Here is a 24,594-nt window from a genome sequence, read left to right as displayed (position 1 = left end):
AGCTCAATAAATTGACCAATGCTATTCTCAATATCAAATTCTAAAGACACTATTCAGTCTTTATTTTATTTGAACTAACTGCTGCCCTTGAAACTATCCCTTGACACTCCTGACATTGTACTCACTTGGTTCTCTCCATCCTGCCTGCAACTCTCCTGTTACTTCTGAAGTTTCCCCACTTAAATGCTGATGTTCTTTGGAGGTGGTATTCTTTATCCCCTCCTCCTATTTTCTAGACATACACCACAGATTTTCTAATTCTTTGATTTCTATAGTTCATATCATAAATATAATACAGGTATTTTTTTCAAATAAAATCTTTAATACTAAAAATGATTTTTTCAAACCACATAATCCATCAAGACAGTAATCTACTCTGCTATAAAAAAAAAAATCACTATTCTTCATAATCTCTTCCCATATGAGTTACTGCACTCAGATGCTTTCAGCTACTTACATACTCACGACTTTCAAATATTTCCAGCTCCCACTACCATAGCTGACTGCCTTGCAGACATTCTAATATGGCTGTCCCACAGGCACCTGAAACTTAAGAGGACTAAAGTGGATTTATCATTGTCTCCTCTAAATGAGCCATTTTCCTTTATTCTTTATTAATTAATGGCATCACTATATATCTAGTCACAACCTGCAAACCTGGGACTCATCTTGACCACTACTTGCATGCCACATCTAATCAATTACTAAGTGCTGCCAAACATTCCTCTCTCAAATATTTCTCAAAGTCATCCCTATATTCTATCCTTTAAGCTACTGCATTAATTAAGTCTCCATTACTGAAAAAGTCTTCTGACTAGTCTCCTTGCCTCTAGCCTTGTCCTTCTCAAATCTATTCTCCACATAACACACAGTGATTAATCTTAAATGTACCTGTAATAAAAGCATCCAATTTAAGGCCATTAAGTGGCTGGCCCATTACTTAGAGACTATATTCTAAATTTCTTAATAGAGTATTCAAAATCTTGCATGATCTAACTCAAGCCTACCCCTGTAGCCTCACTCTGGCCACTGACTTCTCCATACTCTTACATGAGGACCACATCTTCCGGCCAATTTCAATCTAATGTCTATTTTTTTTCTAAGTTGTATTGGAACATAGCCACACCCATGCCTTTATGAATCACAGCAGAGCTGAGTAGTTCCAACAGAGACTATATGTATGGCCCACAAAAGCCAGAATATTTATTATCTTGCCCTAAAAAGAGCAAAGTTTGCTGACTCCTATTCTATATTCCAGAAATATTGAATAGTTTGTACTTTAACAAGCAAACAATGCCTTTTGAATTTTCTATCTTCTATACCTTTGTTCATGCTGTCTTCCTCAAGTCAGAATGTGCCTTTACTTTGCCAAGCTATCCTGCCCTCGATTCATCCTATATACCCAATACATACACCCTGTCTATACTTCTATCATTCTATTGACATTGCTGCATTAGATTTATCTGTGTGCTCTATTATTACTTTAAAAACTACCTATTAAAGGTGACTTTATTCAAGTCAAGGTCTATATCCTGATGTTTCTACCACATATGATACACTAACTATTTAAAGAAATGAAGAAATAAGTGAATGAAAATAAAATGCTAACTGTACAGACCCTCGAGATCACCCCTGGCTTACAGTATTTTTAAAGAAAAACTAAATCAAAAGTCATGATGATTCTATATTAATATCATTTTTAAGATATGTTACAAGTCAAAATTTAATTTTTACTTGGATCCCTAGAGAGAAGATCCTTGTTACACACACTCCAGGAGAGTCTCTTCCTCCACGAGCACCCCGCATACTGAGGGCTGCTGTCCGGTGCTACAGGAAGCCTTAAAATACACAGCCCTTGTCTACACAAGCAAGTCTCAACAGGAAAGAGTCCAGGAGTACAAGGAAATATTCCAGTTAGTGATTTCCCTTATTTTAGAATAACTTTTCTAATCTGACATTATATTGTCATTTTCTTACAAAAATATAAAGCTAATTTTTTTTACCTTTTCCAAATCAGTAAATCTCTCCTGTAGTTGTCTCTTCTCCAGCTCTACTTTTGCTAGTAAGATTTTGCCATTCTTTAAATCTTCCTCTAGGCCAGATATTCTACCTAAAAATTGCAACATTATTTTAAACAATAAACCCACAAAGTATATACATTCAATAAGAGTAAAAAATACGGAAGCCACGTCATTATTTTGGAGCTGTTATTTGTGAGCAGGAGTTTTACACTTGTTGGTATTGTGTTCTACAGTTAATTTAAGTGGAACCCAATCTACAACCTGAGTCTGATACTTAAAATCATACTATTTGAAAGTAAATATTTTGTTCATAAAATTTTATATCAATATACTTCTAATATTCTAACTTTACATAACAAGAGTAGTATATACAGAAACGTGCTACTCCAGCATATTATGTATCGTCCAAAGCTATTTCCAAAATACAAATGAAGATTAATTCAAGTGCAATCACCACTTTAATACCTTGTAAATCATTAATTATCTCTGATCCATGGGTTCGGTCTCTTCTTTCAGATTCCAGAGCTGACTGAAGATTAATAAATTCCTTTTCAAGTTTTAACTTGGCAGTCTCCAGCAGGCAGTTTTTATCTTGAAGATCTCTATTATTAGATTCCAGCTGCTGAATCTGTTTTGAACTTTCTGCTTGGGTTTTTCTTAACCGGGCTGCAGTATCAGATTCTGTGCGCAGCAAAGCACTGGTTTCATCCAGCTGGTATTCGAATTAAAATCAAAGAAACAACAGAAGTGTCCATAATGAAAATACATCAACTTATTACCCATTACAAACTATTTAAAATACATAAAAGCTTAAAAATATTTTCCCAAGGACTTCCTTCCAAAATTAGAGGCCTTTTGCAACATTGCCAATTAAAACTAATGTTCAAAAACAGTCATAAATAAAACTCAATATCCTTATTGCAAACTGAGATCAACATACTTGTCTCTGGAGTTGATTCACTTTCTCAGTAGATATTTGAGAGCTTTGATTTCTTTTTCTCAAATCTTCAAGTTGATCTTTTAAGCTGTTAACTATGATAAAAAGCATTTTAGTGCAAGCTTCAACACAACATATATACATTTAATTTTTTTCTTGAAAAGCATTTAATATTCTACACCACAAACCATCATTTTCCAAATTTCGTTTCTTGTCTGCTTCATGATCAGCTTTCCGTTGATATTCTGCATTTTTGTGCTGGAGAAGTGCCTTTTCTCTTTCTAATTGTCGTAAGGCTGACTCCACATTTTTCCTTAAGGTAATCTAAAAAAATGCTTACAGTTATTATCAAAATGTATGTATAAAAATCAAGTCAAACAAAAAATACTTCCAACAGATAAAATATTCCAACAGATAAAAAAGACCTAAAAAAAAAAAAAAAGCTATTTTTTTTAACATTTTGTTAAAACTGTTTTCCATGTTTATAAAAAACACTCATCTTAAAAAATCAAAACCATAAATGTTTTGTTTACTATTAAAAGCCAAACTTTCTGTAACTTTCTATCACTACTGAATCTATGTTCAGTATGTGTCTAAAATGTTATGAATAGCAATTAAAAAAAAATAAAACAAAACAATGGTCACTCTTTTTTAAACCACATCATTAACTATACTATAAATGCAATTTTTTAGTTGAAATATCTATACATGCTAAATTAACTCAAGTTTGCAAAAACATTAACAGAATGAAGCCTATTATAACATAATTACCCTATAATTTCAGTCCTGTCCACCAATGTTATAAGGTAGGTTTTACTGTATATCAAGATATCAGTATGTATTATCATGTATTACCTATCATTTATAGGTAAATCAGACATCAAAGACTTTTACTGACAAAAATGTTAAAAGTGTAGGGCAACTGTACCTCTTCTTCTAGCTCCTTTGCTGTTTTCTCTAGGCGAGTATTAACAGATCTAAAGAATTTCAAAAAGAACCAGTAAATAACTCTCTTAATTTACAATTTAAAAAGTCTATAAATTTAAAAATAATTACATAATTACTTTGTAGCTCTCTTTTTGTAGTAAAATGTTTAAGCTTAAATTTTATAATATTAATAATTTCCAAAACATACTTGCATTTCTGCTCTAGTTCCTCTTTGGCTTGTATCTCATTGCTAAGGTGTTCTTCTAATGTATACAGTTTTTTCTGAATCTGTCAAAACGTGAAAAACTATAATTATACATTCTGGCCATATTTGAAGATAAGAGGCTTAAAGAAAACAATGATAATCTTATTTTGTCTTTCCACTCAACATAATGTCCTCTATAATGGCACAATATTTGTACCTTAATGTGACTTTTATTGATAGAAAAACTTCCCCATGTCTTGCTTTTTCTCTAGCACTGTATACATGTATGAACACACTTACATAAACATGCATGAGAAGCTCTAACTTTGGCAGAATTCTTCTATGATAGCAAGCTTTAAATTCATTAGAAATAAAGGGTACCATTTCTGGTATCTTCCACTGCTCTTCTATAAATTACCTCTTTGAAAATATTTTTACCATTTGTGCTAATAAGATAAAGATAAAAGGTCTACATCTGAAATGAATATTCAGAACATTAAAATGAGTATGTTCAAAAATATATTACTGTTCTTGGCCGGGCGCGGTGGCTCACGCCTGTAATCCTAGCACTCTGGGAGGCCGAGGCGGGTGGATTGCTCAAGGTCAGGAGTTCGAGACCAGCCTGAGCGAGACCCCGTCTCTACTAAAAATGGAAAGACATTATATGGACAACTAAAAATCTATATAGAAAAAATTAGCCGGGCATAGTGGCGCATGCCTGTAGTCCCAGCTACTCGGGAGGCTGAGGCAGTAGGATCGCTTAAGCCGAGGAGTCTGAGGTTGCTGTGAGCTAAGCTGACGCCACGGCACTCACTCTAGCCTGGGCAACAAAGTGAGACTCTGTCTCAACAAAAAAAAAAAAAAAAAAATATATTACTGTTCTTAAAGCTATGTCAACCTTTAAACAAACTTAAATTACAGAAACTATTAAATAATCCATTTTTGGAAATTAAAGAATTTAACTTGTTGAGTTCCTGTGTTGCCTTAGATACAGTGTCAGGTACTTTATAAACACTGTCTCATCAATCCTCACAAAAACGCTAAAATGATGGTAGCTTTATATCTACCTGGTAAACTGAAATTCAAAAAAGGTGAATAACCAGGCCACGACAGCATTGCTAATAAGCAGTGCCAAAACTCCAATGCAGGTCTAGAGACTCCAAAAACTCTACTTCCCATAATAAGAATATGCAAGCTAGGGAAGTAGTCAAGTTTAACTGCTATTGGCTACTACTACATTAGTATAATTTGAGTACACTGGTTATCACATGTTAGTATGTTCCTACTACCAGTTATATATCCTTAATAAATAAAAACAAGAAATTTACAAAATATGTATTTTAAACAACAGATCCATAGAAGCAATAATAAAAGGGATACTTGGTAGAAAAAAGGTTGGGAACGTCTCTTTTGGGTAGATGCAGTACTCCAAATGCTGGGTGGGATACGACTATATTAAAACACTGCTAGAGTGATGAGTTTTTCTCAGTTTTTCAATATATCTGACAGTATCAACATACCTCTTGACTTTCCTATTTGAAACAAAACAAAAAACACAGAAAACATTAAAATGCTTGTTATACCTTGCAAAATTCACAAATCATACCAAAATTATCCAGCCTACTTTTTTAGTTTTCATAAGTCTGAAGAAAATATGTTTAGCATCATCATTCATGTGTATGTGTATGTGCATGTATGATTTAGCTTTGTATACAGTTACAAACGATAGAGGTCACAAAATATTGTAACAGTCTGATAAAATTATCCTTTATATAAATTCATTCCTAAATACTCAGAATTTGAATCTCTTCCCTACTTCTCTGTCCTATAGCTTATTATCTGTACTTTTTCACAGCACTAAGATCATAAAATTTTCTAACTGGTATTATAGCTGTTTATAAACCTATTATATCATTTTTGCCACTGAACTAAGCCTAAAGCCACATATGATTCATTTTACTAGCCATCATGTCTTGAACAATGATACTGTTCACATAAATGAATCATTTCAATGTTATACTAACGGTATTGCACAAGCAATGCCACCTCATGATTTAAAAAGTAGCATCAAATTAACTTTTTAAAAGCATAGGTATTACTAAAATATCTGAACATGTGACTAACATATAGTAAAAATCTATACATACTTCATTTTTCCTTGATTGTACTGAATCATTTTCTCTACAAGATGGAGAGTCACTTAATAACCTAGAGAAGGGGAGAAAATAAATTCTTTTGCATTTCATTTTAATCCATTTTCTGTCTTATTCAACCAAGTTATTCTCAGAATTAAATATTAACCACAAAGATTTCTTTCTTTTCACTTCAACATATTATTTTAAATGAAGCAGTATTTTCCCCTCCAGACATTCATACCATTTTCAGTAATTTAAAATGCTAAACTTTTCTTGCCTTTCCCTCTTAGTCTTTAATTTTGTTGGAACTAGACTCACTAAATGGAACTATACGTCCCTCCTCTTCATCTCATTTGAGTTTCTATAGCTATTTTATCCTCCTTCTACTCCATCTTCTAGAAAAAGATTTTGCTCCTCCTTTTGAAAAATAACAACTCTTCATCTCCCAGTCTTTTTTTTTTTTTTTTGAGACAGAGTCTCACTCTGTTGCCCAGGCTAGAGTGCCGTGGCATCAGTCTCGCTCACAGCAACCTCAAATTCCTGGGCTCAAGCAATCTTCCTGCCTCAGCCTCCTGAGTAGCTGGGACTACAGGCACGAGCCACCATGCCTGGCTAATTTTTTCTATATATGTATTTAGTTGTCCATATAATTTCTATTTTTAGTAGAGATGGGGTCTCGCTCTTGCTCAGGCTGGTCTCGAACTCCTGAGCTCAAACGATCCGCCTGCCTCGGCCTCCCAGAGTGCTAGGATTACAGGCATGAGCCACTGTGCCCGGCCCATCTCCCATTCTTAATATATAAATCATCACTTCTATTTTACTGTCAACTTCTCCCTCTCAACTGGGTCCTTCCCCACTGCCTGTAAACAGGCTTGGGTTTTTTCTGGAACTGATATCCTCATTTTGGTCAATATTACAGAAGTTTTTAGAACCTTATCATCAGTAAGGTGACCAATTCACCCTGCCTGGGATTTTCCTGGTTTTAATATGAAAGTCCCAAGCCACATCTTGGGAAATCGCTCAGTCCTGGGGAAATTATAACTGTCAGTCACTCTGATCATTACATACATGGATGTATCAAAAGCTTGTCAAATATGTTTCTCAAATGTCTTTAATGCCTCACACTCAACTATTATATTTAACAGTTTTCAGTGGTCCCTCATTGCCTGTCAGTCAACTGTCCCTTAGCAGAGCACACAACAATCATCTGCTGCATTATTTTTCCCCTAAATCCAACTCCAATATATTTTCTAATCTTATATCCAATACTCACTTTAGTCAAACAATTTTTATTGAATGACGTTGTTCCAGGCTTGGTGCTAGATGCAGAGATTATAAGCAAGAAAATCACACAGTCTCATCAAGTCCTTCGAACAGTCATAATATAGTAGCACATTCTGTATGTTTGAGCCCTACTGGACTGAACTATTGTGTAGTCCGCTTCCAATGTATGCTTACATTCTAAACTGTTGCTTCCACGATTCACCTCCTCGATCTCAGCCACTCAAAACCCTTTCTGATCATTAGGCTCGGCTAAAATGCCACCTCTTGCTGGGGTCTTACCTGACTTCTCCCTGCTCCCACCCAAAAGAGATGTAACTTTCATTTTTCTTCCAAACCATCTCAGATTCTCTTGGCATCTTTCTTAAGGCAACTGTCACATTTTACCCTTTGTTATGACTATATAATTCTCTTATATCCTTCATGAAATGACAAGCTCCTTGAGAAGCAAGTATTTGTTCTTACTCCATATCCCCAAAAGAATGTAGAACAATGCCTTGCAATCATGTGTAAATGAATATCATATAATATTCAGAAATAAAATAATGAAAATTAAGAATTCTTCTAATAGTCCTTTTGAAAAAATACTTCATCTTTTATAACTGAGTCTCAAAATAAGATACATCTTATAGCTAGACTCCAAAAGCGATGAAATTTAACAAATAAATCACATACAAATTTTCTCTGTAGTAGGTAAATCCTATAAAAGGCAGCTGATTTCCCACAAAAGCTTTAGGAATTGGGAAGGTTTCTACATCTCCTTTATCATCTTCAATGTCATCAAAGTTGCTGCTGTCTATGTCACTGCTGAGTTCAGGTACTACAGGAGCTGCCGCTATCAAAAGAAAAGAAATGAATTATTTCATTCATAACCAACATGTAAGATATAAGCCACCTATTTTAATTATAATAGATTAATATATTATGACTATACCATTATGATTTGTTATATAATATTTTAGCAACATATCTTCCATTTTATGATTTCACAGAATTAAAATTTTATAAGTAATCTATTGCCATATTAGATCAGTTTTAAATATATTCAATTAAACAAGGAAAGCAATATGATATTATTCTAGGTGTTAAAAATTACAAGCACCGATAACTTGCACATAATTCTTTAGAGTCCTCAGTTTTCCCCATTTTTTAGATAAAAATATTCCTTACCCTTAAAATAAATCAATGTCACATATACACAGATTAAAAATGAATTACTATGCTTATCCTAGCATTAATATTTACTAGAGTATGGTCTCCATAAATAATTGATTGCTGATTTATCAATTCAAACACATTCAATTTAAAGGATTACATTCCCTCCATTCTGAAAATTATATATACAAAACTTGGCAAATTAAGAAATATATAATGTTTATTATAAAAGTATTAATATTGCTAATATACATTAATTTACTAAGATATTGAGGAAATATTTAGTTATAAATATTGCCACAGAACAAATTTGAAATGAAATCTCTCAATTTAAAAATGAGTTAGCAGTAAGTACATCAAACATGCTTGTTATTTCAAAAAAGGAACCAATTTATGAGATATAAAATGTGATGGAATGGAAATATTTAGATTTATTAACTTACTCTCTCTTATGTTATCCCAATTCCACTGATCATTCTTAAAGAAAGGATGCTGTTTGATTTCTTCTACCCCGTTTCTCCCAAGTCGTACCTCCCTAAACAATGCAGTTAGAGATTGTATTATAAAAATTATAAAAAATAAAATGTTAACTCTTAGCAGTTTAATCAAAATAAAGATCACAAATCAATGAGATATTTTTATGAAAAGCTTCAGCTTAATGTTTCTCAAAAATAAGCAATCCCAATTTTTTAGTATGATCTCTCTAGACAGACTGTGATGAAATAAATATCAGGGAAAAGTAAAATATGTTTCCACCTGTATTTTGCATCAAATGAAAGTACACAGGAGACTTTCAAATAAAAAAACTCACCTGTATGTGCCAAAACCACATGACCCACTAACTTCAGGATGTAAACATATACAGGTCTAAATTTTTGTCATAGAAGAGTTACTCAAAACCTCCCTAATATAAATATTATTTTAAAAATCTCTCCCCTTCTATAAAACACTCATTGTAGGCTGGGCACAGTGGTTCATGCCTGCAATCCTACCACTTTGGGAGGTCGAGGTGGGAGGATTGCTTGATGCCAGGAGTTCAAGACCAGCCTGGACAACATAGCCAGACCCTATCTCCACAAAAAATACAAAAATTAGCCAGGCATGGTGATGTGCACCTATAGTCCCAGCTACTTGGGAGGCTGAAGCAAGAGGAATGCTTGAGCCCAGAAGTTTGAGGTTGCAGTGAGCTGCAACAATTGTACTCTAGCCCAGGCAACAGAGCAAGACCCTGTCTCCAAAAAAAAAAAAAGCCATATATTATGTTTGGAACTATCCATATATTTACTCTGATAAATTCTATCCCATTTATATAACATTTATATTAAAGTTATAATTCTGAATACAAGAAAAATGTTACTAAGAATTTCATTCCCTGACCCTCTGAGTCTTCAGTGAAGATGGCATGGGAAAAGAGAGCATCTGTTTTATGTTGAACACAGAAAGCCTCTGGAACTGTGTTCAATATAAATAGGAAAACCTACAGACTTTAAAAATTGCTAAAACAAACCTTTCATAAATAGTACTCCTTTCATTAACATATGGTTGTATCCTGCTTTATAATTTATAATTCAGTACAAATTGTGATCATCCCCACCAATCCCATTTAGTACCCATATCAAACATTGTACAGGCTAAGCTACTCTTTGCCTACTCTAGAAAGAGACATCTCTCCTCCTTTTCAAAGATAACATCTCTGGATCTCCAAGTGTTAATATAGAAATCATCACTTCCAATGTACTTTGAGGTTAGCACTACAACTTCAAATTTATAATATCATTCAATTTTAAAACATGTATCCCAGAATTCCACTGTTAAGATTTTATCCTGTAAAAAATATGCAAAGACGAATGTATGAGGAGAGTCACTGCAATACTGTTTGTAACGGCAACTAGCTTAACAAACAAGAAGGTGTGCTGAGGAATCATAGCATGTTAGAGGTAGAAATGTCCTTAGTTATCTATTTTGAGCCCATTGTTTATGGATGAGTAAAATTATCTCCCCCAAAAGTAAAATAATTTCCCAAGGTCACAAAGCTGATGAGTAAAAGTTTGGACTGGGCATAAGCACCCTTTTGCATGTGTTGATCCTTTGACAAGATGACTCCTATCAAAAATATAAAATAGGACATCAGAAAAAAAATTGAATAGAAAGACCAAGAAAAATCAGATAGCTTTTTAGCTTTACTTACTTGATGCAAGTTATTGCACCTTTATCTATTTCGCTTTTAAAAATACAGAATTTCCAGGACAGATTTGCTCATATTCAAATGCAAATAAAAAAGGGATGGGCAGGAGGTACTCCCAAATGAAACATAGTTTTAAAGATTATAACCTGTTGTGTACTTATCTACACAAAATGCTCTCCTCTCAAAAGCTGTACCATCAAGAGTTATATGGATTTACCATCTGAGAGGGTAAAATGTCAATAAAATATAAAAGTTTTATTTCTTTCAAATGTATTATTCTACTAAGTTCTATTTTTTCTTTTTAGACATGAGGGTTAAGGTTAGAGTTAGATTTACAATTGAGCTGTAAACAAAAAAGGAGCAGGGCGACCCAACACCAGGCGTAGCAATAGGAAAAGGCTAATCCAAAATTAAATGCAACTTCGAAAATGAGAGAAAGAGAATCATTTCATATGTAAATAAGTTAGATATGCTTTTATTTCTACAAATTTACACGTAAAAGGGTTTTTCTCCAAAGAAATTCAATGTACATTACCTATCTGTTAAGAAGGCACAGATGAGATTCTTCGCATGTTTAGAAATTTCTGCATCTTCAGGGAAACACAGTGAATTTTTATGATCCATAATTTTGCTATATGTTCCTACAAGTGAATCTGCATAAAAGGGAGTATCCCCTAAAAGTTCAAGAAAGAAGATACTGAGATAGAGAATGCAAATTAAACACTTTTCATCTAATATTTAAATATGAAATAATTTACTGAATAGTTCAAGAGAAATATTTAATAAGTAGGGTTAGATCTGTCAGAGTTCTTTAATACTTGAGCTGGATCAGCATTTTGAAATTACTCTCTAGAGCTGTATTATACAATGCAGTTGCCATTAGCCATATGTGGCAATTTAAAGTTAAAGTGAAATTAAATTAAATGAAAAAATGTAGCTCCCTAGTTACATTACCACATTTTAAGTGATCGATGTGGCCGTGGCTATCACACTGAACAGCACAGATATAAATCATTTCCATCATGACAGACTGGACAGTGCTGCTCTAACAGTTGGACCAGCTTTATTATTTTACATAGGAGGAAGCTGGGCCCAGAGAGGTAACGTGGGACGTAACGTGGGACTTAAGATGATAAATATCTAGAATTGAAAAGGGCAGAAATGGTCTCCCAATGCAGTGTTCCTGCAGTTTAATGACTGTGATAAACAGGCACTCAAGCAAGTGTAAAGATAGAAAAAGCCAAAGGCACCATTTTGGCCAGTACTCATCTAAAGCCGCAAGGGTTAAAGGTCCTGCCAGTATGCCTATACTATGAGTAACTTTAATGAAAACCAGACTTTCCTAAATCAGCAAATCCAAAACTTCAAAGGGGTATTCAGGTAGTTATTTTTTGTTTATTTTCAAAAGGGGGGGGGGTGTGTGGAGGAAAGCTTTGAATTCAAGATTTTCCTAGTGCCATTTTTAACTGAGAACCCTTTAAATGCACTCTAGTGCCAACTGACCTGAGCAAGCACACTATATAGTCTCAGAACACTGCAAATCGTTGCCATTCAAATTCTAAATTCAGTTCTCAAAGTTAAAAACAGCAGTAGGAATTCAAATGGTCTCTTCAAATGAGCCAAATTGCTTCCTCCAAAGTAGCTTATTTTCAAAATCCCTAGAAGGAGGGTCTAGGCAAATAACAGAATATACTCTACTTTCAAAATATCACAAGATACAACCTAATGCATCATTAGATCAGGCCAGAGATGGGACAACAGACAGCTACCTGGAACCAGAGACTCACTACAAAGAGACTCACTACAAAGACAAAGCCCCAAAACAAAGCAGGTCATACCATGGCATGAAACTAAGCATAACAAGATCAATGCACAGGATGGTCACCAAGAAAAGGCAATTTATGCCACAAAAAAGTTCCATAGTAATTATTATTTAAAATCAGAATTTACCAAAAATTTCTGAATTTTTAGCAATAATCACACAGATTCTATACTACCAATTTCTTTTGGGGTCATCTTCTAGAAAATAAATTCCTTAACTCCAAAAATATATTTTCAAATCTAAAGCCATTCATTCTATATAATGTTATCAGCCATATTACACAAGCCTTGGAAAGTAGATTAGCTACATTTTCTCCCTTCATCCCCATTCCACGTAATTCAGTCATTGGCTTCCTTAGCCAGAAGATATTTTTGTGACCTAGTATTCTGGGATGGGAAAGCTAAGAAATAAAATCTATCATGTAAAGAAAGTTTGAAATACTTTAGTCTTTCAAATTTTGACTTGGTCACAGTAAAATAAATAATTCAATTTGCTTCTGAGCTTTTAAAAACTGAATATTATAAAACATATTTATCTTGACAATTAAGCAGTCAGTAACTATATTTATGATTCAATCCACTGGAATTACAAACAAAATTTATATACAAGTAGTAAATAGAAGGAATACAGTTTGCAAAATCAGTTATATAACAATTATAGAAACTAAAGAGTATTTTTAGTTCTCTATTATTATTAGAACAAGTATTAAGTCTTATATTTAAAATATTTATAACAAATATAATTGATAAAAAGAATCCTAGAATGGAGGCCCACTGAAGTTGTAAGCTTCTTGTTCCAATATTTTCTAAGCTCAAAAACGTCTACTGGAGAAATATTTCCTAGCAATATACTTTCAATTTTTTTCCCACGTTCTACTTATTCTATTCAATCATTATGCCAGTATCAGGCTTGATATTAATTTTCCAGTTAACAATCTGTCATATCAGATACTACTAATTCAAAGTTTCCAGAAATTTCAATACTTTTTGGAACAGGCAATTAATTTCATTACATTCTCAAATTCTTGACTGAACTAAAGTGTTATAAGAAGGGTTTTGAAAGAAAGAACAAGTTAAAATATTTACTTACCCACTAGCATCTCAAAAAGGAAAACACCTACTGACCACCAATCACATTCTCGTCCATAGTAACCATCACCCCCTTGTGATTTCAGAACCTCAGGTGATATATAATCAGGTGTTCCAACTGCTGTATCACAGTGCACCATGCCTGTCTGGGTAAATAGAAGACATAAAGAAAAACAGATTTGTGTAAAAACACACACATATAAATGCAACTAATTCATTTATTATTAGACACACGGTGACTACATATTGCTACCAACAGAACTTAACTGCTGACATGGCTTTGGGATACAGGGAATACATTATGAAATGCATAAAAATATCTGGATTATGGGAGATAACGCTAAAACACAGGAGGCTCCATCAATGAAAGAAAAGGTGGTAAACTCCACGGAGATTCCATGCAAATCAACAACTTTGTTTCTTTTTCTTATTTGTTATATTAAAAACTAGCTATAAGAGAAGTACAAAATGTGGTCTTAAGGCACCTGACCTGGGGAAAAGAAAGGAATCATTAGAGAAAGAAAGCTTTCATATTCCCAAAATAAACTGAAGCAATTAAGATGACAAAGGGCCCCAGTTGAATATAAAGAATGGTTCTTATATTATCAAGAAAAAAAATGAAGAAATCAATCAAATGTTTAAATTAAAACAACTTAAAAGTTTAAAAGCTACAAGCTACACCTCCAAGCTACATATTTAGAAATATGCAGCTGTGGCATCAATATATTTGGCAAAATGATTTTAAAAAATGTTTACCTGTGTTTAGCTTCAGTAGGTAGTAAGATAATCCCTATGTCATCCCGATGTCATTTTGATGAGGACAATAACCATCATGATTGTGTGTGTGTTATGTGTGTGTATGATGTGTATGTGTGCATGCTACAAAATAAACCACTATGGTAGTATAGTGCTACATAATACTCCTTCACCTCCAGCTCTATCAAACCTGCAATGATTTTACAGATTAATTTAAATGCCTTTCATTCCCTTTATCTGCCCAGTAAAGCATGTGTTACCCACACTCCTCATACAGAAGCTATAAAAACTACCAAAATATTAAGTATCACGACCATCTTGGGAAAAGGAAGGGTAACGTATTCTGTAAACATAATTTATGTAAATGTTTTTATTTAAGTGCTACAAAACATGTTAAACATGGGATGTTAATTTCAAAAACAATCTTTTTATTCAATCACAAACTGGCAGAAATAACTCAATGATTTTATTTTCCCAAGTCTACAGCAAATACAGAATTCATTTTCATTTAAATATAAATTTAAAAAATAAATTTTATAGAAATAATTAAGCAAACTACGGGAGTCATGCTTTGTGTGGATTATTATAAAAATGAATGATGAACAAGATATGCCTGACTTCAAAAAGCAGGGGATGCAATTAATTGTTTCATGGACTATCCTATAGTTTAGACTTCTGTTGGGAGAAAAATTAATACAGACTTATTGTGGTAAAGAAAATTTCTCATTTGACATATATCCATAGAAATTAGACTTCAAACAAAAGAAGTGTTTGGGAAGGATGTGGCTAATTGAATGCACAGTATGTTGACGGTTTGAGAAGTTCTGTTCTGGTGACTTTAATTTTGAAAGTGAGCCATGTGGCTGACCTGAGACCAAGGTGGATAATGATGAGCTGAAAGCTGTGGTGGAAGCAAATCCATCTCAACCTATGCATGAATCAACAGCAAGGTTTGATGTTACTATTCCAACAACATTGGGCCATTTGAAACAAATCAGCAAGGTAAAGAAGCTGGATACATGGGTTCTGCATGAATTAAATGAGCGTCAGAAGAAAAATCACTTCAAAGCTTGCCTTTCTTTTTTTTTTTTTTTTTTTATTTTATTTTTTTTTTTTAGACAGAGTCTCACTCTGTTGCCCAGGCTAGAGTGAGTGCCGTGGCGTCAGCCTAGCTCACAGCAACCTCAAACTCCTGAGCTCAAGCGATCCTCCTGTCTCAGCCTCCCGAGTAGCTGGGACTACAGGCATGCACCACCATGCCCGGCTAATTTTTCTATATATATTTTTAGCTGTCCATATAATTTCTTTCTATTTTTAGTAGAGATGGGGTCTCGCTCTTGCTCAGGCTGGTCTCGAACTCCTGAGCTCAAACGATCCGCCCACCTCGGCCTCCCAGAGTGCTAGGATTACAGGCGAGAGCCACCGCGCCCGGCCCCAAAGCTTGCCTTTCTTTGCTGTCATGACATAAAGACATACCATTTCTACGCTGTATTGTTATGTGGGATGAAAAATGGATTCTTTTGAGAATCGCAGGCGTTCAGCACAACGGTCAGATAAAGGTGAAGTACCAAAAGACAGTCAAAAACCAAACATTCATTAAGAAAACCCCAATGGTGTCTGTTTGGTGGCCCAGTGCTGGTATTATCCACTACAGCTTCATTCAATCTGGTCAACTGATTATAGCGGGTGTCTACTGCAACCAGTTGGACGAAACGAGGATGCAAGTAAGCAGTCAAGATTAGTCAATAGAGACAGGCCAATCCTCTCACAAGACAATGCTCAACCACATGTCACACAAACAACACTGCTCAAACTACAGAGACTGGACTTGGAAACTCTCTGTCATCCACCATATTCACCAGACCTTGCACCAACTGACTACCACTTCTTCCAGGCTTTGGACCACTTCTTGCAAGGAAACTTACTCAATTCTCAACAGGCTGTGAAAAGCACCTTTTGCAATTTCATCACCACTTACTCTCCAGGCTTCTTCACTACTGGCATAAGCAAGCTACCATTAAGATAGCAAAACTGTGTCAACAGGTTAGGCGCATACTTGACGAATTGCACTCCTTGTCTGAGACATAATAAACTACACTTTTGATTCAAAATTGGACATTTCATATTTAAGGACCTAATAGAATATAAAAAGTAAGAAATGAATCTGTTTTATAAATGAATAACATAATCACACTGAATAGGGTAGGAAGAAAAGAACTTAAGTAACTTTGGAAAACAGTATCCTAATGGGATACTATAAGACAAAAAACAAAAAGTAGTATATAAAAATAATACATTTTACTTAGCAAATCTGTTTGTCACAGGGGTAGGAATTGGCAATTCTGAAATAATTTTATGTGTATACTAGGGTTGAACAAGTAAAAATACTGTAGGTAATGAGAGTCAAGTTTTTCACTATTCATGAAAGAAATGACAAAAAAGAAGGAAGACTAGAATAAAACCTGGTGTTGGACTTGAATCAGAAGTATCAGTATAAACTTGTGATTTTTAATATACTATATACACAGAAAAAATATTAAATATAAATGTGTGTACATGTGGTTACTGCATATGTAGTATATACAATATAAACATCCTAACTCCATCTTCTGACAGGGCCTAGAAGTAATGACACTCCAGGAGCAATGAGCACACCTAGCACCAAAACACTGATTTCTAAATACCATTCTGTAACAACAACAAAAAAATTCAGAGCTTCTTGAAGAAGTAGCTGATTCCAGGGCTGAGACAGAAAAAATTTAAGTCTTTAACACCTTATAGTGTCAAAAATAAGAAAATGCTCCTAAAGGGGGGCCATGTTGAAAGGACACGGGAGCCAACCTAAGGAGCCTTCACAAAATTGCAAATATTGGACTGAGTTTCAAAATATGGGTAGGAATTTGCCACGGAGACTATTAAATAGCATGTATGTATGTACATAGGCCAGGAATCACAGAATACCACAGTATAAAAAGAACTAAAGGTGACTCAAGACTTCTGAGCCATAAGGTACTACTTCACAATAGAGAATGAGGAGGAGAGGCAGGCAGGGGTCATTCATCATAAGAGCCTTACCAGGACAAGCCAAGGAGTTTGAACCTTACTCAGCAGGTGACAGAAACCTCCTGAAGGGTTTTAAACTGGATAGCAAGATAATCAGGTATGGCTTTTCAAAGGTTTCTCAAATTTTTTACATGTATCAGATTAAAGGTATATTAGATAAATATTAATATATCTGATGTTTTATCATTGACAAAATATCGTAACTTGAGAGAATTTACTGAAAACACTAAACTGGTCAATCAGAAATCTTAAGAGTTGGTTTAAGAAACTACTAAAATGCTTCCTATAAAAAGAAAAGGAAAAGAAAATTTGTAAGTGTAATTTTTAAGTATCAGAAGCATTAAAAGCTTCAGTTTGCTACACAGGCAGGAAGCTTTTCAGTCCATTTTAAAAACTGAAAATGATCCCTTGCTCATTCTCTTCACAGATGCATACCCCTTGCCTCACAAGGGTTCTTGGCTAATGCAGGCCTGCTTATTCTTACATTCTGTCTAAAAAATACCTAATTTAGAATCCCATTTGCCATGTTGCAGTACCCACAGCCACACAAAGCTGCCTACCTTGATTATTCCAGTTATCCCTGCTAAGTACCAGTTTTTATTTTCATAAGTTTCTGAAACATGTATATTTTTAAAATTGATGTCACTTGTAGAAAGGTTGAGAACATTAACAAATTATTAATAAAGTTAGCCTTTGAAAAAATCACAGCCTCAATTTAATCAAGTGATATACACCAGAACGTTAATGGATAAAATCTTATGCTATCTTCATGTAATTTAAAATACCAGCGTATCAGGTGGCTTAAAAGGTGGTAAAGGTTGCTATGAAATGAGCGACAGGCAAAGCATTAGCCCAAATATATGATCAATGTAGATAATTTAAAATAGCAGTAGTTCTCAGCTGTCATTGAGACACACCTAGATGTAAACATAGTATAACGTAACTCTTATTTACATCCAGATAACGTTCTTTTTCCAAGAGACACAGAGAGTAACAGCAACAGCACCCAGAAAATTGTGTCACCCATGATTTGCCAATAATAGAACCTAATGAGACACCATTACTTTTAACTATGATAGTAATAAATTATTTTAGTCCTTGTAAGTTTTAATTTTATAGTTATATTTTATTTTTGTTTTTATCCAAGGCATAACATTTTATAGGAAGCCAGGACAGCTGAAAAATGATTCAAGCATCTACATCTATGTTATAGATTAAGGGTTGGTAAATTTTTTCTATACAGGGCTAGATTGCAAATATTTTGTTATGGGCCACATAGGGTCTCTGTCACATATTTTTCTTCTTTTTATAAACAATCCTTTAGAAATGTAATAATCATTTTTAGCACATAAGCTGTACAAACCAAGCCATAGGCCAGATTTGGCCCTTACGTTCCAGTTTGCCAATCCTTCTATAGGGAAATGAGAATGAAACTATAAACATTTCTAATGGCTTCAGTATAGCAACAATAATCAAACAAGGCAAACAAAGCAATAAACCTGAAACTTATAATAAACACTATTCATGTTAATAAAACTAATATAAAATTATCAATTCTATATACTATAGTTTTTAAGGAAAAACTTCTGTTCTTTAAATTATATAATCATCCTCATTATTAGTATTGTTGGAAGAATGGAGGTTTGGGGTAAAACAATCAGCATTTTTAAAGTTCAGTATTTTAAAAAAATCTGACCATATCGAAATGAAAGATTTCTATTTAAACAAAGGCATGGCGGGGTGGCAGAATGGAAGATGTTAACAGCAGCATCTGTGGAATCGCTATCTAGATTATACAAAAAAGCTCTGTATATCAACAGGAGGCCAATTTTTAAAAGATACACAAAGTCAAAAGATAAAAGATATACACAGGTAATTCACAAAACAGAAATGACTGACAAGTATATGAAGAGAGGTTTGTTATCATTAGTTATAAGATAAACACAATTTTGAAAAAATACTACTGTAAACCAATGGAAGTGGTAACATTTAGAGAGCTGAATAATAAGGGTTAGTGAGAATATGGGAAGACAGTGTCTCTCATGCACTACTGGTAAGAGGTTATAAACATTTACAGCCATTCTGGAGATCAGGCAATTCCTTATTCATGTACCCTCTGATACAGCAGTTTCACTTCTAAGTTTATACTAGAGAAATCCTTGTCGGGAAACACATAGGACATATATGAAGATGTTAGAGACAATATTGTTGGTAGCAGGGAGCTGGAGGTGACCAGAAATCCAACTCCAGGGGAATAATAAATTGATATGTAGATACTAATGGCATAGTAAGCAGCAGAAACAAAGCAATAAACTAATTTATATTTATTAGGGATATACATAAAAACAATGCTGAGTAACAAAGTAAACAAAATGGCATCTATACCAACATATTGTTTATACAAATGAAGAATATATATGTATATTATACTAATACTCTGCAAAAGCATATGCTAAACACATTAAATTGGTTATCTATTAAAGAGAGGAAAGAGAATGAGACAAAAACTGAAAAGAGGAAAATATAACTATTTGCACCTTAATGAAAAACAGTAAACAAAATTAGATAAGCCATTTTTTGCCTTATACAGAGACAATTTAAGATATTTTCAACAGCTGATTTTAATATTTACTACATGCTCATAAAATTATTTTATAAATACCATATTGTATCCTGTTTCCCATATTCTCATACTCTATACCTTTTCTTTTTTCGTAACTACCTTTACCTTCCCTAAAAACATATGGTGTGATTTATCTCTCTGCACTCCATCCACCCTCAAAAGTTTTTGGTTTAATTAAAATTAGAATACATTCATGGAAGTACAGTGCATAAACATATTATGTACAATAAACATAAAAAAGTCTAGCATTCTATCTGAAAATTATTTCATACTTCATTTTCATTAAAGATAAGTTTCACTGTTAATCATTTCATACTACATTATGCTAAATACCACAAGAGGGAGCTTTGGGTACAATAAAATACTCCACATATTAAGCACTGAGTAATGGTTGCAGAAGATAGTAACAGTCCTATCAAGAAGACCAAAAAAAGTAAAGGGATGTTAAGTTTTAGCTGGGTAGACTAAAATGGCCTATAAAGTATAGCACAGATTCTGAATAAGAAAAGGCATTATGATATTAGAAAAGTGATTAGTCAGGTTAGGATTACCACCTGAGCTTGGATGAACATGGAATGCTGATGAAAGTAGGATGACTAATAAAAGTAAAAGTCGCATAGGTGGCATGAATAAGTTGAGGTAAAGAGGAAAGAAAATTATCTTTATTTATAATACAGGTCTTGACTAGATAACTAATAAGAAATAGATTAGCTATATAAGCATAGTGGAAGGTTGTGAAAACCACACAAAAGATGAAACATAGTTTGCTGTCAATATATATTAACATTTACAAGTGATCTCCTAGATCCAACATGATCCCTCCCAATAAGGAATTACTGCTAGGATTTATAGTACATTTACAGAGAAAAGGGCAAGACATATAAAATTTTTAACCAAAATAAATCAATATCATAATTAGCTATGAGGTTAATGTCACTGAACCTATTAATTATAATATAAATTGTTCAACAGATAAAGTATCACAATAGATGGCCCCAAATTTATTCTATATGGTTGATACAGGCAGGGGTGGGGTAGAAGGTAGTAATGTAAATTTTTTTTCCTCACCTTTCTTCCTTTTTAGAAGGAAAATCACAGAAATAACAATGGTGGTAGAAATACCCATGTACCATAATTTAGATTTTGTGTCCTACTTCTTTACCTATATCATTATACACATGAACCAGTTTTGACTGGTAGCAAATGCTTATCAACAGTCCATGAGGAAAGATAATAAAAACAGCTGAGCTTTTATTTCTCTTAGGTCCAGCAAATCTGCCAATTAAGTACTCGACAGAAGAATGAAATGTTTTAATTTGGCATTATCTTGTTTGAGTTATTACACAGTTAGAAAAATTAAATTTATCCTTTGTTCAAAACCATGAAGTCCTGATTTTAGGTATTTCATTTACTTTTGTTCCCCAATTCAAAAAAATTTGCTTACTTACTTCATCCATCTTCATACATGTGCCAAAATCTGCTAATTTTAGATGTCCATGTTTATCCAAGAGCATGTTGTCAGGCTTCACATCTCTGTGTATTAAACCCATGGAGTGTATTGCATCCAGAGCAAGAACAACTTCAGCAGTATAAAATTTGGCCCATTTTTCAGGCACATCATAATTACTCATAAGGTTTACAAGGTCTCCACCAGGCATGTACTCCATTACCATGTACAGATACCTATCATCTTGAAAGGCATAAAAGAGCTGGAAAACAAAAGGAAAAGGGAAAAAATTAAAAAAAAACAAACCATAAATAGAATAAAAACTAAAACCTACCACAACTACTGAAAAAGACAAACTATTTAATGACCAAAACTAAGTTAAATTTATGAAATCTTCTATTTTAGACTTGGATATGTATAATGGAAAAACAGTATGAGACAAATTTTTATATGGGTACCTTATTGAAGCATAGATGAATATGTCCCCTCTTGGAGACCACAATACAGTAAACCATTCAAATAAAAACATTTAAAACAAAGAAGTAGCATAGAAGGTGATAACAACATATTTTAAAAAAATTAAACAAACCATTGCACATAACTCACATAAAAAAGATCTGAGGAGGTAGGAGCAATTTAGAAAAATCTAAGAGATATTAGATTCAATGTATGTAGAAGAGGGAATAAGCCCCACACCAGTGGAAAGAGTGAGTAACTGGCAGCCATATTTGGAACAGGACTAACTCTTCTCTCTCCCTCCCCATCACCTTACTTTTGGTAAGCACCAAAAGGCATTGTTACCTGTACTCACGCTACAGGAGGGGCATGGGACCAGGGAAATAAGACACCAACCCAGGCTGCTACTGGCCCCCAGGAGAAACAGAGAAACCACAAAGTCACAAGAAAATGTATCTATACATCCCACCAAACAACATGTCCCACCCCTCCTGCAAGCAAGCAATGGAAACAGAAAAGGCTTCCACAGACAAACAGGGAAAAGATAGAACAAAACCAACAATCAACATTTGAGAAAAACCAACATCATGAAACAGAGGAAAAGTAATTCAAGAAATAAAATTAACACACAAGGAAATGTTTAATAGGACAGCTTTAAATATGTAAAATCAATACCATCAAAGGTGTTATAGATACAGCATCATTTAAGCAGTAGGCTGACATGAGTAAGAGATGAAATACAAAGCAAGGTTAGAAAAGCTCCAACACCTATCTAAAAGCAGATCTACAAAGAGAGAACTGACTAGAAGAAAAAGAAAAAATAAACAAAAATTTCTGGAAATGAATAAAGTTAAAAATCTAAGATTGAAAAGACCTCTAAATGAAACACAAAACGTTAGACAGCCAGTGCTAAATTTTCATAAATCCAAGAGAAGAATCATAAGTTTCCAAAAACACGCCTCATATACAAAAACATAAGATAGATTATATTGATAACAAAACTCTTAGCCAATATGCTGAATACAAAAGACAAAATAACTGTATCTTCAAAGTTTTGAGGAAAAATAATTTTGATTCTAGAATATGGCAGACTAGAAAGCAAATGAGATGGCAAAAATTGTTCAGGGATATCGTTTGACAAAATAAATCCAAGAAAGAGGATTATGTGAGACATAAGAAAGAAGGAAAAATAAAGAATCTAGAAAAACTTATTAAATATAATTACCGACACAAAATCACTTTTTTGATAGTCAAGCCAAAAATCACAATAATTTTAAAATGGAAGGTAGTGGATGCAGGGAAGGAAGAGATGAAAAGGCATTATTAGGCTGGTTACCAAATTGAGAAAAAGTATGTGTGTGTGTGTGTGTGTGTGTGTGTCTATCAGTGTGTATGTGTTTAAATGATTAAAGAAAAGATATAGCCTCCTTCTGTCCTCTCCCCTTCCTGCACTCTCTCTCCCTTTTCCCTACTGGCTAAGAAAGAAAGAGATATAAATAAACAGAAAGACACCCATGTTCATAGAATGGAAGAGTCAGTAGTATTAAAATGGCAATTCTTCCCAAATCTATCAATATAGTCAAAGCAATCTCTATCTAAATCCCAGTGGATCTTTTCCAGAAATCAACAAGCTGATCCTAAACTTTATTTGGAAATGCAAAGAACCCAGATGAGTCAAAACAATCCTGAACAAGAACAAAGTAGGAAGACTTGTATTTCCCAATTCAAAAACTCACTACAAAGCTATAGTAATCAAGACAGTATTAGTACTGGCATAGAAATAGACACATAAATCACTGGAACCCTTGTATCTGTGATCAGTAAAATTTTCTGACAAAAGTGCCAGCATAGTTTAGTAGGGGAAAAGATAGCGTTTTCTAAAAAATGGTGCTTGAAAAATTCGATATTTACAGGCAAAAAGATGAATTTTTAGACCCCTACTTCACACCATAGTCAAAAATAAATTCAAAATGGATCCTAGGCCTAAATTTAAGAGTTAAAATTACAAAAACCTTAGAAAAAAATGAAGGAGAAAATCTTCATGACCTTGGATTAGGTAAAGATTTATTAGATGTAACACCAAAAACACAACTGACAAAATGAAAAACTGATATACAGTTTTTCATCAAAATAAAAATTTTCTGGCTTCAAAAGATACCATTTACAAAATAAAAAGATAAGCCACAGGTTGGGAGGAAATATTTAGAAGTGATATATATGACAAAGGGCTTATATCTAGAATATATGAACTCCTACAACTCAATAATAAGACAAAAAACCCTATTTAAATAAAGGCAAAAAATATGAATAGACATTTCACCAAAGAAGATACAGGAGTGGCCAATAAGCACACAAAAAGATGCTCCACTACCATTAGTCCTTAGGGAAATGCGAATTAAAACCACAATGAGATACCACTTCACACTCATCAGAACGGCTATCCTAAAAGACAGAAAATATCGTGTTGGTGAGAATGCAAAATGCCACAGCCAT

General features: G+C 33.8%; 1 protein-coding gene across 1 annotated transcript in view; it reads right to left on the bottom strand.

The window, feature by feature from the left end:
- The window catches only part of ROCK2 (Rho associated coiled-coil containing protein kinase 2), a 119,492-nt gene that overhangs the window by 28,143 nt on the left and 66,755 nt on the right, over positions 1–24,594 (bottom strand). Inside the window, exons 5-17 of the mRNA XM_069495157.1 lie at positions 21,647–21,907; positions 13,758–13,902; positions 11,382–11,520; positions 9,105–9,196; positions 8,182–8,341; positions 6,238–6,298; positions 5,611–5,622; positions 4,094–4,173; positions 3,887–3,935; positions 3,147–3,282; positions 2,962–3,053; positions 2,487–2,733; positions 2,004–2,110 (exon numbers count right to left, since the gene is read on the bottom strand). Coding sequence (XP_069351258.1) covers positions 2,004–2,110; positions 2,487–2,733; positions 2,962–3,053; positions 3,147–3,282; positions 3,887–3,935; positions 4,094–4,173; positions 5,611–5,622; positions 6,238–6,298; positions 8,182–8,341; positions 9,105–9,196; positions 11,382–11,520; positions 13,758–13,902; positions 21,647–21,907 — 1,581 coding nt within the window. The remainder of the gene's footprint in view (positions 1–2,003; positions 2,111–2,486; positions 2,734–2,961; positions 3,054–3,146; positions 3,283–3,886; positions 3,936–4,093; positions 4,174–5,610; positions 5,623–6,237; positions 6,299–8,181; positions 8,342–9,104; positions 9,197–11,381; positions 11,521–13,757; positions 13,903–21,646; positions 21,908–24,594) is intronic.

The sequence above is a fragment of the Eulemur rufifrons genome, chromosome 19, assembly GCF_041146395.1.
Source record: "Eulemur rufifrons isolate Redbay chromosome 19, OSU_ERuf_1, whole genome shotgun sequence".
In the NCBI taxonomy this organism is placed as follows: Eukaryota; Metazoa; Chordata; class Mammalia; order Primates; family Lemuridae; genus Eulemur; species Eulemur rufifrons.
Note: the sequence above shows the minus strand (reverse complement) of the source record. Positions and strands in the feature narration are given on the sequence as shown.